Genomic DNA, 16,902 nt, shown 5'->3' on the forward strand with positions numbered 1-16,902 from the left:
GATGCTGAGTCAGCGGATGGATGGATGGATGGATTCTTTTTTTAGTCATACCACATAAAGAGCTTTAAACTAGAGTGACATTCACCCAGTCACACTTAAAAACGTTAACTCGTGGTCAGGTCAGTATGTGTGTTAAGTATGTTGCTGAGGAGCACATTGACATTTGGCAAGAGGAATCAAATCCACAACTTTCTGATTGCAAGGAAATAACTCAAGCCATACACACTTGATTTGGTTGAAATAACTTGACATTTTCTTCTACCAGTTTATGAAATCTGTCTGAAGAAATTCTGCTCCACTCTTTACTTTCAGCTGTGGGATGTGAGTCAATTTCTGCATGTGCATCCAGTGTAAAGTCACCTCACGTGATCTTAGTGAGATAAAGATATGGACTTTGAACTTAGCCTGTAATTCGGAGCCAGTTCTTGTTAGATTTTGCTTTTACTTGATATGATATATAATATCCATCCATCTTCTTCAGCTTATCTGGAGTCGGGTCATGGGGGTAGCAGCCTAAGTAAAAAGGCCCAGACTTCCCTCTCCACAGACATTTAAGCCAGCTCCTCCGGGGAATCCCAAGGCATTCCCAGGCCAGACGAGAAACATAGTCCCTCCAGTGTGTCCTGGGTCTTCCTCTGAGTCTACATACCACTAAATGCCAGAGCCACCTCAACTGGCTCCTCTCGATGTGAAGGACCAGTGGCTCTACTCTGAGTCACTCCCAAGTGACTGAGCTTATCTCCCTATCTCTAAGGGAGAGCCCAGACACCCTACGGAGAAAACAAATTTTTTTAGGGCGTTTCTATCCATGACCTTGTTCTTTCGGTCATGACCCAAAGCTCATGACCATAGATGAGGGTAGGAATGTAGATCATCTGGTAAATTGAGAGCTTTGCTTTTTTACTCAGCTCTCTTTTCACCATGACAGACCAGTTCAGGGCCCGGTCTGAGCCAGTCAGCCTGTCGATGTCCCGCTCCATTTTTCCCTCTTTTTCGTGAACAAGATCTCGAGATACTTAAATTAATTGGTACAAATGAACCAGATGACTCAAAGAAGACATGTACCTCCAAAGTATTTTACATTTAAAATAATTCAAAACCTAACAACAAACAATATTGATATTTTTATAGAGATTGACTAAACTGGCATAAGGAATAGGATAAATAAAAATATCTGTGTTTGAGAATTTTCTTGTAAATATTTATGGTGGACAGAATGGCCAAAATGAAACTCAAGTAACAGAAGCAATACTTCATAATATTAATCAAGTAGAAGTAAAAATTATGGTGCAGTAAAACTACTCCTAAAAGTTTTTTTTTTCTAAAATGCTACTTAAGTACTTAAATGCTACTTACTAAAATGTTACTTAAGTAGTATTTTAGTACTTAGTAGCAACCACCTCTGCTTATTTTGACCATCTATTTTTTATGTTTCTGCTAAGTTTGCATTTTTTTAAATCAAACTGCGAAAATCCTATAAATTAAAGCTGTTTGGAGAATTTTACCTTCTTCAGTCGGGTTCTAGCAATCACTTAGACGTGAGACGTTTGGGGAGTTCTGTGCGTTAAACGGATCGCCGCATAGGCTCGTGAGGGCGCTCGTATGCTGCCTTATTGGCACATGTCCCGTCCTGCAGGGGTGGAGCGTATCGAGGGCTGTCTCTGATGTTCTGTCAGCCTCACATCAGAACGGCTGCAGCGAGCGACAGGAGAGGAGGGGTTGTCTGACACGGAGCCGACGAAGGAAGAGGCAGCTGGGAATTTTGTTGCTATTGGACTGCTGGATCTGTGTGCTTTCCCCATGCTTAATAACGCTCACTTCTGGCTGGGAAATGTTATTTGACTTCTGGAGAATCACAGATATATTTTGTGCTTGTCTGTCAAAGCTGTGACATTTTAAAGGAGTGTTCGAACTGTGGTGTTTTCCTCGTCATCAAATGGATGCAAGTGCGTGAGGGGAATACTTATAAACGGCGCGTTGCGTCCTGCGGAGGCACACCGCTTCCCTTTCCATTGCTGCTCCCAAGGGCCAAGCAGAGCCCATCAATCACCCCACTGTTTGCCGACCTGCGGAATTTTACTGCCTCAACCCGGGAATTAACGAGTCTGAGCTGTGGAACCGTCATTTCCAGTTTTGGGGGAGGGTGGATCCAATCCTCCTGCGTGGGAGGCGGTGGAGGGTACATCAAAATGGGGAACAGCTTCTCCAACATCTCTGCCTTCCAGTCACTTCACATCGTCATGCTGGGTTTGGACTCTGCCGGTAAGACCACAGTTCTTTATAGATTGAAATTCAACGAATTCGTCAACACCGTCCCCACAATCGGTTTCAACACGGAGAAAATCAGGCTGAGTAACGGCACAGCGAAGGGCATCAGCTGTCACTTTTGGGACGTGGGGGGACAGGAGAAGCTGCGGCCCCTCTGGAAGTCCTACAGCCGCTGCACAGATGGCATCATCTACGTGGTGGATTCGGTGGACGTGGACCGGCTGGAGGAGGCTAAGACCGAGCTGCATAAGGTCACCAAGTTCGCGGAGAACCAGGGCACACCACTGCTGGTCATCGCCAACAAGCAGGACCTGCCTAAGTCCCTGCCAGTGGCTGACATCGAGAAGCAGCTGGCCCTGCAAGAGCTCGCGCCCTCCACGACGTACCACGTTCAACCCGCATGCGCCATCATAGGAGAGGGGCTTCACGAGGGCATGGACAAGCTGTACGAGATGATCGTGAAGAGGAGGAAGTCTCTGAAGCAGAAGAAGAAGCAGCGGTAACAGTGGCTGGAGCTGGACTCTGTTTCTGCCTGACTTACTGTGAGAAATCCGGGGTTCTGCCATTTGCGGCACCCAGGCGGGTTGATTTCTGTTTTCTTCCATCCTGTTTTTCGAATTAAACCTGTTAAGCCCTTCTGAGTGATGCTTTTGCACACAGAAGGCTGCAGGGTTGTCAACAGAACATTAAACAAAAAAAAAAGACCTATGATCTAGAAACTTTGTGAGAGAAACGGGCTGGCCTGTTTTATCTGCTGCTTTGTCTACAACTTTAAAGGAACAGTTTGGATGTTTTGAATTTAGATTCTGTTAAGTTATTTCACCTCTAGTAGACAGATGTCATATTGCAAAGAGTTGGTTAAAAGTAATGAAATTGTAAGAGTGATGAAAGGCTAACAGCTTTTTAATATTTTCTTTGGTCAAAGTTTCATTATGTATTTAGAATAAAAATGGATCAAATTTTAAACTAGTCAGATAGATCTGTAACTATTTAGAGCAACTGAAACTAGAAATTTTTATATTTGTGGGATTAAACAACTACATTTTCCTGCAAGAGGCCTGTTAAGTTTGCTTTTTAACAATCAAAGAAAGTTAAATTTTTTTAGCTAAAGTTGTGGGTTGAGGCTGTTGTCTGGCACAAGCTGGTTAAGCATAGTCAGTCATAGATTGATAACCAAAAAATACACCTGGTATCAATTTTTCCCACCTTTGTCCTAAATCTTTTTGTTGGTAGCATGTATAATAAAACTGTGTTAGTTTTACACAATATTATACTCCCCTGTTTTTGTGATTAAAAAACACAAAATGCATAAATGCATAAATACTGTGTTATGCAAACACAGTATTTTATAGGTTCCACCCTTCACAAAACAATAAATAAATAAAAAAAACTATAGATGATAAGAATGTTTTCATCTGTAGTTGTAGGATTATAGGATTTTTTGGTATACATATAATCAACACAAAATTGGAAAACAAAGATGTCATAAACCTAACATTCTTTTCAAATATTCCAAATCAAGGCCTATCACAGTTAAAGTAACTCTTTGGGTTTTGGAAAAGGCTGTCTATAGTGTTTAAGCATCAACTATGTTTTTTTTTCAATTGAAATTTTTTTTCAATATCTTGATGTATTTATTCACTATCAGCTAACTGTGCGGATTCATACAACAGACAGCCTCAATCAAACTTTAGCCTACTAATGTGAGCGATTTTTGGAGAGAAGTTAGAAAGTGTCCTAAAGGTGCAGTTACATAACTTTTATGAAAAATATACTTTTTACATATTTATTAAAACTGTCACCATATCGTAACAGTATGTTATGACACAGATAATTTGTGAATAAACTGATCTCCTCCACCTCCTCACTATGCACAATGCACCACTCCAGACCAAAACGAATGAGTCAGACCTACGATGAGTTAGGGCTGTTGCTATAAATAATAAATCAAATAATCGCATGATAAATGAAAATGATTGACATCATTTTAATTTATCGGCTTTATCGTTTCTTCCTGCCCTTTTCTCTTTCTATTGATGACACTGAATAAAAAAAGGCGCAACTCCGGTGCTCTCCACTGACCGATCCCTTCCTCATTTTCTTATCGTAAAGGAGGAGTGAACTATTGCACCAGGTAGTCTGATATAGCCATCTTCTCTATCTAAATCCAATGATTATTGAAGGGCAATATGTTATACAGACTTTATAGTCTGTACTCTTTTGGTTCAATGTAGATTTTATTTTATGTTGTGTTTAGTTTTTATTCAAGTGCATTTTTTTATTAACGGAGACTTGGAGTCCATTTTATTTTTGTTTTCGGTTGTTTTGTTTATTTAATTTACCATTTCCAGTGTTAAGTGTTCCTTTGAAAATAAAGTGTATTTATTTTTGGCAGGATGTGCTAGCATTATTATGTCATTACCATTACATCAGTTTAAAATGGTTTTCAAAAAATATTATTGTTTATCGCAATAATTTTTGAGACAATGCAAAATTTATTATCATGACATTTCACAAATTATCTGTATCATGCCATACTGTCACAACATAGTGACAGTTTCAACAAATACGTACAAAAATATTTTTATAAAAGTTACATACTGCAGCTTTAAAGTATGGGACAGTTCATTTCTGCCAATGAGGAGTGTATGACCAGTTTCAGTTTATTTTAGGGATTATAAAAACCTGTGAAAACAAGGTTTTTAAAATATAATAGGAATTTTTTTCTCTGTTTAGTGGTTAGACTTCCCCCTCTTTGAGGATTTCATCACTTTTCATTAAGCTCGCTGTAATATGTTGTGGAAAAATTTCGTATAAAGCAATTTTTATCAGCATCTGGAATGCAGACATGACTTCTGCACTCCACATAAAACATCTGGACTAACCCTTCAATGCTGAAGAAGCTGTGGCTCATTGGGACTTCATTAACTGACTCAGATATTGGATTATTTCCATCCACAGGTGATAGTCGGTGTCACAGGTGACTTTTTGCTTTTTATGTTTCCTCACAAACATCTACAGTATCAGTTAAACACTGTGGGTGTCACACAGGCTGTTCTTGTTTTCGTTTTACTATTTGGAGCAATGAAGTAGCCTTTCCTCTTATTGGTGGACTGAGGACATCATCTACTACTTTGCACTTTTCAGTTACTAACAAACCAATAGGAAACTACACTGTTTGAATATAGCAGCAGATCAAAGTTGTTTATGTACCAAGAAGCCAAAATTTAAGTATTTTTTAATATTAAACAATTTTAAGCCTGGAATTTGGATACAATTCAGTTTGTCTTTATGTATTGTGATGTGGAAGGCTGTGATTGGTAACAAAGAGGTCAGGTTAGTGACTTCTCTGATTTATTTAAATAATAAATGTAGTATAGTTCAGGTTGAAATACCTGAACTACCGGTGAAATACCATTACTTTTATCGTTTTTTCACTTACCCGGTGAGGCGAGCCTGTAGTGGGCTCTTGAACCGCCTTAGGGAGGTCCTAAGGCGAGCTCAGGGAGGACAGAAACCTCCAGTGGAGCAGAAGGGCAAAAGCTCGTTTGATCTTGATTTTCAGTATGAATACAGACTGTGAATGCGGGGCCTCACAATCCTTCTTACTTTTTTTGGTTTAAGCAGGTGGTGTCAGAAAAGTTACCACAGGGATAGCTGGCCATGATTTATTTAAATAATAAATCAGATTGTCCCAGGTGAGAATCAAAGGTTACACTGTTCAAAGTTAAGTATAAATTGGTGTGTGGGAGAAAAAAAAAATGAGCCAGCTTTGAAATCAGAGCATGCAAAGGAGCTTCAGAGCAAACTGCAGGCTGTTGGTTAAATTTATAGATCTGCATTGCGGCAGCCAGGCCTCAGACTGTGCGAGCACCCTTCTGGATGATACAGCTTTCTGCCTAAATTACTTTTTATTCTCATTTGATTGTTATTATTTAATGTGAATAAGGTTTCACATATACACTCACCACCCATTTTATGAGCTACACCAGTGCAACTGCTCATGAACACAAATATTGAATCAGTCAATTACATGGCAACAACTCAATGCATTTAGGCACATAGACATGGCCAAGACAATCTGCTGCAGTTCAAACCGAGCATCAGAATGAGGAAGAAAGGTAATTTAAGAGACTTTGAACGTGGCATGGTTGTTGGTGCCAGCCGGGCTGGTCTGAGTATTTCAGAAACTGTTGATCTACCGGGATTTTCACAAATAACCATTTCTAGGGTTTACAGAGAATAGTCCGAAAAAGAGAAAACATCCATTTGCGCCCAGAATGTGGGCTCAAATGCCTCATTGATGTCAGAGGTCAGAGAAGAATGGCCAGACTGGTTTGATCTGTTAGAACGGCAACATTAATTCAAATAACCACTCATTACAACAGAGAAGAGCATCTCTGAACGCACAACACATCAAACCTTGAGGTGGATGAGCTACAGCAGAAGACCATACCGGGTGCCACTTCTGTCAGCTAAGAACAGGAAACTGAGGCAACAGTTCACACAGGCTCACCAAATTTGGACAAGAGAAGATTGAAAAAACGTTGCCTGGTCTGATGAGCCTCGACTTCTGCTGCAACATTCAGATAGTAGGGTCGGAATTTGGCATCAACAACATGAAAGCAGGGATCCATCCTGCTTTGTATCAATGGTTCAGGCTGGTGGTGGGGCAATGGGAGAGGAGGCAGAGGAATGCAGCACATACATTGATTCAAAATTGATTACCAGTTTTTCCCAACCCTGGTCCTCAAGGTGCTCTGTCCTGCGTGTTTTAGATGTTCCTCTGCTTCAACACACCCCATTCAGACTATTGCAATTCAGCAAAATTCTGTTATTCAGAAATCAATTGAAATCATGTGTACTGAAGAACACAAGTTTGATCCACCGTCAATTGTGAACTTTAATCATAATTTCAACCTTTTCGAACATAATTCCACATTGCATTAACGTCTTTTGCAATTTGCAAACAACCCAACAGCGAAAGGGCTGTATGGTTGGGACATACCACTCATGTATATGGGGGTGCTGGACAGCTCCACTCCTTGTAGTGACTTGTGTATGTTTTTGTGTCTTCACATTATGCACAATCAGTAATAATGTTTATGGATAATTAAGAAAATGTACAGAAAGGAATCAAGGGGTGTGACAAACAGCATACATTAATTCAACAATGATCAGTTGTTGATCAGACTTTGGCATTTCAATCATTAGAATTCAATCACAAAACAGCATTGATTCAATGACATCTCTTCAACACTGGTTACTTAGCTAGAATTGGATGGTTGTTTGATGGTTGATCCATCATTAATTATTGACCTCACCCAAAAATCAAACTTTTCTACCAGAATTCAATTCAAGTAACAACTTTACCATCCCTTGCTCTCTGGGCAGAGACTTGGTATGTCTATGAGACTAATCTCAAAGCTTCTGGCCCTGGTAGATCAGCTCCCTGTTGCTGTTTCAGATATTACAGTGAATAAGAGGGATGATAAGCTGCTCTTTGTTCATGTGTCTCTGTCATATATAGGTCATGCTCTTATTGTTCTGCCTCCCCCTCACTGTGTACGGACTGCTTGTGTGGGTATGTGTCACTATTGTCCAAACAATGCACAACAGCACTATGAGATTGCCTCAAGCTGAGAATGAAGCTCATCACCCAATAAAGGCTTCTAGCATCTCAAACCGTGGGGAAAAACATGATGCTAAGTAGAGCATTTCCAACACTGAAGTCAATGTGATAAGTAATAGTTTTAATTCTCTGTTACATGTCAATGTAAAATGCCTAACCATCTGTCAGGTCTAAATACCTAATTAAACAAAACAGAAGAAAGACAAGAGAGTTAGATTCTTTGTTTCTCGCGAGGAGAGCAGACAGAGATGTGCTTCCAGTTACAAATCTCCAACCGCTCTGGAAAACACATCTCCCGCTCCTCTATTTTATTGATTTCAGGAAACCCTGTCACACGGGGCGCTGCAACCCTATGGGGTGGGGTCAAAGCATTCATCATATGGTCGCAGCGCTAAATAACATTCACTAGTCTAGACACACGTTATCTATACTCTAAATCTTTCTTGCTCCAGGCCCGGTGTGGAACAAGACACATTGCCTAGCTTCAAAGCAACGGCTTTGTATCACAAAGCAGCACAGAGCAGAGTTTATTGTCAGGCCTGTAAAACTCTGCTGGGAGCAATTAACACCTCCGTCTTGTAGGAAGTCCTGCAGGACAACAGCTGCTGAGAGTAGCTGTCACCCCTATTTCCCAGGGAAGTCTCAGGATAGAATCAAAGTTATTTAACACACAGAAACATTATCTAAAATGTAACTACAAGGCTACATGATACAACAAATATTTGATAATTACTAATAATACAATTTATCCAACACCATCCTATCAGTTTCTCTGTTTTGTATTTGGTTAATCCTGAAAATGTGAGAATTGCCTGTCTATTAGATTGGAAACATGAGCCAAATGAGATAAACTGTCATGAGTTGCAGTTAGAGGTGTTGAGGGACTGTAAAGACATGACCAGGAACTGACAGGGAACAAGAGACACACGTGGGACTAAATACACAGGGAAGGTAATCAGGGAATACGAAACACAGATGGGTGTCTTGTAGCTGCCTCTTTTGGGTGGCTACAAGATGCCCAAAAAAGTCCAAAACCAAAACAACCCAACCAGGGTGGGTGGAGGGGTGCTGGATGGAGGGTCAGAGTGCAAAGAAACATAAGGAAAACAAACTTAGAAACTTAGAAATAAACAAAAAAAAAAAAAAAACAAAGGTGGACGAAGGAGCACTGGATGGGAAAACAGGGAAAACAAACTCAGTCCCAAAATAAACAAAATGGTCAGGGCAGGACGGAGCACAGAGAGACTTACTGGAGGGCTCGGACGGAGCGCTGAGACGCTTGGACGGAGGCAGGGAGGCCAGTTCGGTGCACTGGGGAACTTGGAAGGAGCACTGGGGATTTATAGCTGTGGAGGAGGACAGAGATCGGAGAACGGAACGCTGAGATGTCTGGCATAGGTGGCGGTGGGTCCCCGATCAATATAGCCAGAGCAGCCCAACTGTGCCACTCCGCCTCCTCTATTAACTCAGTCAAGGCCATCCACGGAAGAACTGGAGTCCAGTCCCGCAGGGCAATGACAGTCTTTAATAGTGTCTTTAATAATTGTCACTTTGACCGGTGGAGGCTCAGGAAAAGGAAGCATGACAGCAAAATTAGTTGAAGTGGATTTATTCAGAGCTGCATGTTAATTTTGCTCCAACACCCATTTTCACAGTAAGACAAACTTTTCTACCTGGAGCAATTTCACAGCTCATACCCAGTAAAGGGGTAATCAAAACAAAACAAGAAATAAGCATTATTTACACAAACGCAATACACAAAACAATGAATAGTACCAATAAATATTCATATGCCCACAAATCATTAGAACTAAACTAATCTATGGTTAATCAAAGAATAAACTTAATTTAATATAACTCCTCAGATTGCCCTCTGATGGACTGGCGATATTTTCCAGGGTAACCTCGCCTCTCGCCTGTTGCTGGAGATAGATACTCTTCTGCTCTGATTGGATAAGAGTGTAAGAAAATGAATGGATGGATGGATAATTTCTCAGAGAATTACCCCTCCTATCTGACATGCTCCAGGAGCTTTTCAGCAACACGTGGAGCATTTGTTTCCCTTTCTCAACTAAATGTCCCAATGCAACTGAAATAAAGAGCTGAAACATGAAAAAATTGGTCGGAAAATAAATTAAGCACAACATAATATCAATAATCCTTTATTCGTAATGGAACCGCTGGTCTCCATCACAATAATCCTTAGTTGAAAGCTTTTAGTCTGTTGGAGGAGCCGGGGGACTCCTTGTTTTAACAATAGAATGTTTTGTCTACCACTTCCAGCTACTTTTTGCTTTGTTTTTGCAATAATACTTTAAAAAAGCTTATTTTCAAACACTTTGCTTGTTTTAATGAAGTTTATTTTAAAACAGGTTACAAGGGAAAACATACCCAAGTAATTTCTCAGGGACACATGTAGGCATCCCTGAGGAGGAAGCTGGAACCACAACCTTCTTCCACTGAACCAAAACCACCCTAGGATAGTCTATTGTTAAATACTTTTATTTTGCAGCTTTTTCAAGTAATTCGGTCATTGTTCCTATTTAGGAACAATGATATATACTGTATTTAGTCTATGCAATAAATATAGACTAAATATAACCTAAAAATTAGGTTATATTTATTTACATATTTTTTACATAGTTAATTTTTGGTAAACCAAAGACAAATATTTTTGGTTGAAGCTTTTCAAAAATGTCTGTTAGTCATACAGCAATTTATTTTTGCCTAAGATATGCATAGTATTTAGTCTAATTATATCTAGCTTAGTATTGTTAAGCCTCACACATTCACCACATTGTGTCAGTAAGGTGACATTCCATGTCTCTAAAGCCCGATTAAGATGAGGCACACCCAGTCCTCTGCCCTTTCCTGGCATTTGACTCCAATAGCACCTAACCTTAAAATACTGTATCACTCAAGGGGTTTCCTAGAGCTTTACTAAACTAGGCTTGACCAAATTCCAGGATTCAAGGCTCTTAATGATAAACTTCCACACTACTGCACCCCCCAAGCCTTTCGCCTGGTGACATATTAGGTAGTATCTACCTGCTATGGCTAATGTTTGACTTCTACTGTTGGGGCATTAACACAGATATTTAACTTGTACTGTGTTTAACCCTTCCCTTGGGCCCGTTTGCCATAAGACAACCTACCACTGGCCAAAGTGCCAGATAACATAACTTCTCCAATCATGGGATCCTTGAACCCACCACCAGTATCTGAGGATGCTCCCTTTTCTGACCACTCCTTCTCTTGAGGCCACTACTACAGACCCAGTTATGATACAGTCAACTTCATTTTTTTTTCACCCAGAAAACTTTTCACCAATAGGAACTTAGTTTGTCCATGTAAGCTGGAAATTTTAGTCAACTATAAAGGTGTCTGTTTCTGAATTGGTCAGCACAGTCTCTGTCTATTTTGATGTTATATTTATATGACTGTGAACTGGATGTTCCAGTATTTTCCAGTTAACGTTTAATGTTAGTCTTGTTTTTTTTTTGGTTACTAATAAAAGGCCCAAAAAATTAGTTTACATTTCTGAGGTCAATGTTTTGGTCAGATGAGTTAAACATACTGCGGTTTACTGTTGTAGAAAAATTCCAGACTATAAAACTGATTTTGGAAGGATGAAAGTAGTCAAGCACTAAACTCTGGACTAGCAAGTTAGCTAAGAGTAGTCAAATACCCAGAGAAGAAAATTTTGCCAAACCAAAGTGTGTAGTTTTTCCTCAAACTAGCTCAAGAATATTTATCCTATCATGAGTGGAGGTATGAATATGTAATTAATCCTGTATGTACATAAACTTGCCTCTATATGGAGTAAAAAAAATTTTACAATAAGTTAACCTCTATGTACTCAAGCTGTTCTTATGTTTATTTGATCATCATTCCACCCTGGAAAATAGCAGTTCAAATGTGTCTTTTAAAGTCCAAAATTGTTTAATATTTATTTTTATGAATAAACTCATCCATCCATCCATCCATCCATCCATCCATCCATCCATCCATCACACCTTTGTCCCAAGTGGAGTCGAGAAGGGTGCTGGTGCCTATCTCCAGCGGTCAACGGGCGAGAGGCGGGGTCACCTGGACAGGCAGTCCATCACACCATGAGTAAATCTCTCATTAGAATTGTGTAAAATTCCATATCAATTTTTGCTCCAATATTTTCTATTAACTTTTGACAGCATAAAATACCCTATTTATATTGAACAATGAAACTGTATCTGTAGTTAGTGTGTGGCACTTTGCTTTTAATCCCTCATGTGTCATGTGAGAGTAAATGCAGGTGGTGAGTGATATTCTAGAGGTTCTTACAATTTATGCTGTGTTGTGTAGCTTTTATTCCCTTAGGAGGCTCTCCCCCAGTGTATTATTGGACTAGCGGCCCGCCATGCTTTACTAACCACCGCCAGGCTAAGCCTTTCTTGTTTATGTTTTTAAGAAAATATTAATTTAAAAAAAAATCCCTTTTTTTTGGTAAAACCAGATTGCAAGCGCCTCTGATTGGGGAATGAGCGTTTTATTGGCGGAGCAGATTTATTCTTAAAAGATAGGTTTATAGAAGATAGGTTTATAATTGCTGCATTTATAGCCGGACCAATCACACCACTGGCACCTTTGCGCGTTGCCACGCACGCTGTAGCAGCTGAATGCCTCAGCGCGTATTGCGCGCGCCTCTTTTCACTCAAACTGGACACAGGTTGACGTGTATGGATATTTACATCAACCTCCTGTGAGGAATTATGCTTCTTTCCAGAGTTTTTGATCAAGGTAAGAGTTTAAACCCCACCGCAAGGTACGTCCGGGGGGGAGGGGGCTTGAGCCCCTGCCCTTTTTATCCTTGATGCCCCTAGTGCCCTTTTAGAGTTTTTATTTTTTCAAAAATTATTTTTTATTTTTAATCTGTATGTCAGAAGGCCATCAGAACGAGACCGCGGATACAAGCAGCCGAAATGGGATTTCTCCGTAGGGTGTCTGCTCTCAGAGATAGGGTGAGAATCTCAGTTATCCGGGAGGGACTCAGAGTAGAGCCGCTGCTCCTTCACATCGAGAGGAGCCAGTTGAGGTGGCTCGAGCATCTGGTGAGGATACCTCCTGGACGCCTCCCTGATGAGGTATTCCGGGCATGTCCCACCAGAAGGAGACCCTGGGGAAGAACCACGACACGCTGGAGGGACTATGTCTCTCGGCTGGACTGGGAAAGCCTTCGGATTGCCCCAGAAGAGCTGGAAGAAGCGGTGGGGGAGAGGGAAGTCTGGGCTTCCTTTCTGAAGCTGCTACATCCGCGACCCGAACCCGGATAAGCGGAAGAAGATTGATGGATGGATGGATGAAAAAAAAACGTTATCTCAGCGAGAGAAGTGAAAAAGTGACAATATGTGAATTTTCAGCTGTACACACAATTTTCAGCCTTATTAGCTGTGGAACAGCATAGAAATGCTGAGATGCAGTAGTTCTGGTGGTTTGAAGCTGGAAACAAGTCTAAATTTTGAGTTTCATGAGTTTTGAATGTTAGAGACCAAAAAAGCGTTTTCTCAGCGAGAGAAGCGAAAAAGTGACAATATGTGAATTTTCAGCGCTGCGATCAATTTTCAGCCTTATTAGCTGTGGAACAGCATAGAAATGCTGAGATGCAGTAGTTCTGGTGATTTGAAGCTGGAAACAAGTCTAAATTTTGAGTTTCATGAGTTTTGAATGTTAGAGACCAAAAAAGCGTTTTCTCAGCGAGAGAAGTGAAAAAGTGACAATATGTGAATTTTCAGCACTGCGTTCAATTTTCAGCCTTATTAGCTGTGGAACAGCATAGAAATGCTGAGATGCAGTAGTTCTGGTGGTTTGAAGCTGGAAACAAGTCTAAATTTTGAGTTTCATGAGTTTTGAATGTTAGAGACCAAAAAAGCGTTTTCTCAGCGAGAGAAGCGAAAAAGTGACAATATGTGAATTTTCAGCACTGCGTTCAATTTTCAGCCTTATTAGCTGTGGAACAGCATAGAAATGCTGAGATGCAGTAGTTCTGGTGGTTTGAAGCTGGAAACAAGTCTAAATTTTGAGTTTCATGAGTTTTGAATGTTAGAGACCAAAAAAGCGTTTTCTCAGCGAGAGAAGCGAAAAAGTGACAATATGTGAATTTTCAGCACTGCGATCAATTTTCAGCCTTATTAGCTGTGGAACAGCATAGAAATGCTGAGATGCAGTAGTTCTGGTGGTTTGAAGCTGGAAACAAGTCTAAATTTTGAGTTTCATGAGTTTTGAATGTTAGAGACCAAAAAAGCGTTTTCTCAGCGAGAGAAGCGAAAAAGTGACAATATGTGAATTTTCAGCACTGCGTTCAATTTTCAGCCTTATTAGCTGTGGAACAGCATAGAAATGCTGAGATGCAGTAGTTCTGGTGGTTTGAAGCTGGAAACAAGTCTAAATTTTGAGTTTCATGAGTTTTGAATGTTAGAGACCAAAAAAGCGTTTTCTCAGCGAGAGAAGCGAAAAAGTGACAATATGTGAATTTTCAGCACTGCGTTCAATTTTCAGCCTTATTAGCTGTGGAACAGCATAGAAATGCTGAGATGCAGTAGTTCTGGTGGTTTGAAGCTGGAAACAAGTCTAAATTTTGAGTTTCATGAGTTTTGAATGTTAGAGACCAAAAAAGCGTTTTCTCAGCGAGAGAAGCGAAAAAGTGACAATATGTGAATTTTCAGCACTGCGTTCAATTTTCAGCCTTATTAGCTGTGGAACAGCATAGAAATGCTGAGATGCAGTAGTTCTGGTGGTTTGAAGCTGGAAACAAGTCTAAATTTTGAGTTTCATGAGTTTTGAATGTTAGAGACCAAAAAAGCGTTTTCTCAGCGAGAGAAGCGAAAAAGTGACAATATGTGAATTTTCAGCACTGCGTTCAATTTTCAGCCTTATTAGCTGTGGAACAGCATAGAAATGCTGAGATGCAGTAGTTCTGGTGGTTTGAAGCTGGAAACAAGTCTAAATTTTGAGTTTCATGAGTTTTGAATGTTAGAGACCAAAAAAGCGTTTTCTCAGCGAGAGAAGCGAAAAAGTGACAATATGTGAATTTTCAGCACTGCGTTCAATTTTCAGCCTTATTAGCTGTGGAACAGCATAGAAATGCTGAGATGCAGTAGTTCTGGTGGTTTGAAGCTGGAAACAAGTCTAAATTTTGAGTTTCATGAGTTTTGAATGTTAGAGACCAAAAAAGCGTTTTCTCAGCGAGAGAAGCGAAAAAGTGACAATATGTGAATTTTCAGCACTGCGTTCAATTTTCAGCCTTATTAGCTGTGGAACAGCATAGAAATGCTGAGATGCAGTAGTTCTGGTGGTTTGAAGCTGGAAACAAGTCTAAATTTTGAGTTTCATGAGTTTTGAATGTTAGAGACCAAAAAAGCGTTTTCTCAGCGAGAGAAGCGAAAAAGTGACAATATGTGAATTTTCAGCACTGCGTTCAATTTTCAGCCTTATTAGCTGTGGAACAGCATAGAAATGCTGAGATGCAGTAGTTCTGGTGGTTTGAAGCTGGAAACAAGTCTAAATTTTGAGTTTCATGAGTTTTGAATGTTAGAGACCAAAAAAGCGTTTTCTCAGCGAGAGAAGCGAAAAAGTGACAATATGTGAATTTTCAGCACTGCGTTCAATTTTCAGCCTTATTAGCTGTGGAACAGCATAGAAATGCTGAGATGCAGTAGTTCTGGTGGTTTGAAGCTGGAAACAAGTCTAAATTTTGAGTTTCATGAGTTTTGAATGTTAGAGACCAAAAAAGCGTTTTCTCAGCGAGAGAAGCGAAAAAGTGACAATATGTGAATTTTCAGCACTGCGTTCAATTTTCAGCCTTATTAGCTGTGGAACAGCATAGAAATGCTGAGATGCAGTAGTTCTGGTGGTTTGAAGCTGGAAACAAGTCTAAATTTTGAGTTTCATGAGTTTTGAATGTTAGAGACCAAAAAAGCGTTTTCTCAGCGAGAGAAGCGAAAAAGTGACAATATGTGAATTTTCAGCACTGCGTTCAATTTTCAGCCTTATTAGCTGTGGAACAGCATAGAAATGCTGAGATGCAGTAGTTCTGGTGGTTTGAAGCTGGAAACAAGTCTAAATTTTGAGTTTCATGAGTTTTGAATGTTAGAGACCAAAAAAGCGTTTTCTCAGCGAGAGAAGCGAAAAAGTGACAATATGTGAATTTTCAGCACTGCGTTCAATTTTCAGCCTTATTAGCTGTGGAACAGCATAGAAATGCTGAGATGCAGTAGTTCTGGTGGTTTGAAGCTGGAAACAAGTCTAAATTTTGAGTTTCATGAGTTTTGAATGTTAGAGACCAAAAAAGCGTTTTCTCAGCGAGAGAAGCGAAAAAGTGACAATATGTGAATTTTCAGCACTGCGTTCAATTTTCAGCCTTATTAGCTGTGGAACAGCATAGAAATGCTGAGATGCAGTAGTTCTGGTGGTTTGAAGCTGGAAACAAGTCTAAATTTTGAGTTTCATGAGTTTTGAATGTTAGAGACCAAAAAAGCGTTTTCTCAGCGAGAGAAGCGAAAAAGTGACAATATGTGAATTTTCAGCACTGCGTTCAATTTTCAGCCTTATTAGCTTTGGAACAGCATAGAAATGCTGAGATGCAGTAGTTCTGGTGGTTTGAAGCTGGAAACAAGTCTAAATTTTGAGTTTCATGAGTTTTGAATGTTAGAGACCAAAAAAGCGTTTTCTCAGCGAGAGAAGCGAAAAAGTGACAATATGTGAATTTTCAGCACTGCGTTCAATTTTCAGCCTTATTAGCTGTGGAACAGCATAGAAATGCTGAGATGCAGTAGTTCTGGTGGTTTGAAGCTGGAAACAAGTCTAAATTTTGAGTTTCATGAGTTTTGAATGTTAGAGACCAAAAAAGCGTTTTCTCAGCGAGAGAAGCGAAAAAGTGACAATATGTGAATTTTCAGCACTGCGTTCAATTTTCAGCCTTATTAGCTGTGGAACAGCATAGAAATGCTGAGATGCAGTAGTTCTGGTGG

The 16,902-nt window shown here is 40.0% G+C and overlaps 1 protein-coding gene across 1 annotated transcript; it reads left to right on the top strand.

The window, feature by feature from the left end:
- Positions 1 to 1,651: 1,651 nt before the first annotated feature.
- Positions 1,652 to 4,277, top strand: LOC102228943 (ADP-ribosylation factor-like protein 4C). The gene has a single exon (XM_023336909.1). The coding sequence runs from the start codon at positions 1,941 to 1,943 to the stop codon at positions 2,769 to 2,771; it is 831 nt and encodes a 276-aa protein (XP_023192677.1). The 5' UTR covers positions 1,652 to 1,940; the 3' UTR covers positions 2,772 to 4,277.
- The last annotated feature ends 12,625 nt before the right edge of the window (positions 4,278 to 16,902 follow it).

Source organism: Xiphophorus maculatus, chromosome 7 (genome assembly GCF_002775205.1).
Source record: "Xiphophorus maculatus strain JP 163 A chromosome 7, X_maculatus-5.0-male, whole genome shotgun sequence".
In the NCBI taxonomy this organism is placed as follows: domain Eukaryota; kingdom Metazoa; phylum Chordata; class Actinopteri; order Cyprinodontiformes; family Poeciliidae; genus Xiphophorus; species Xiphophorus maculatus.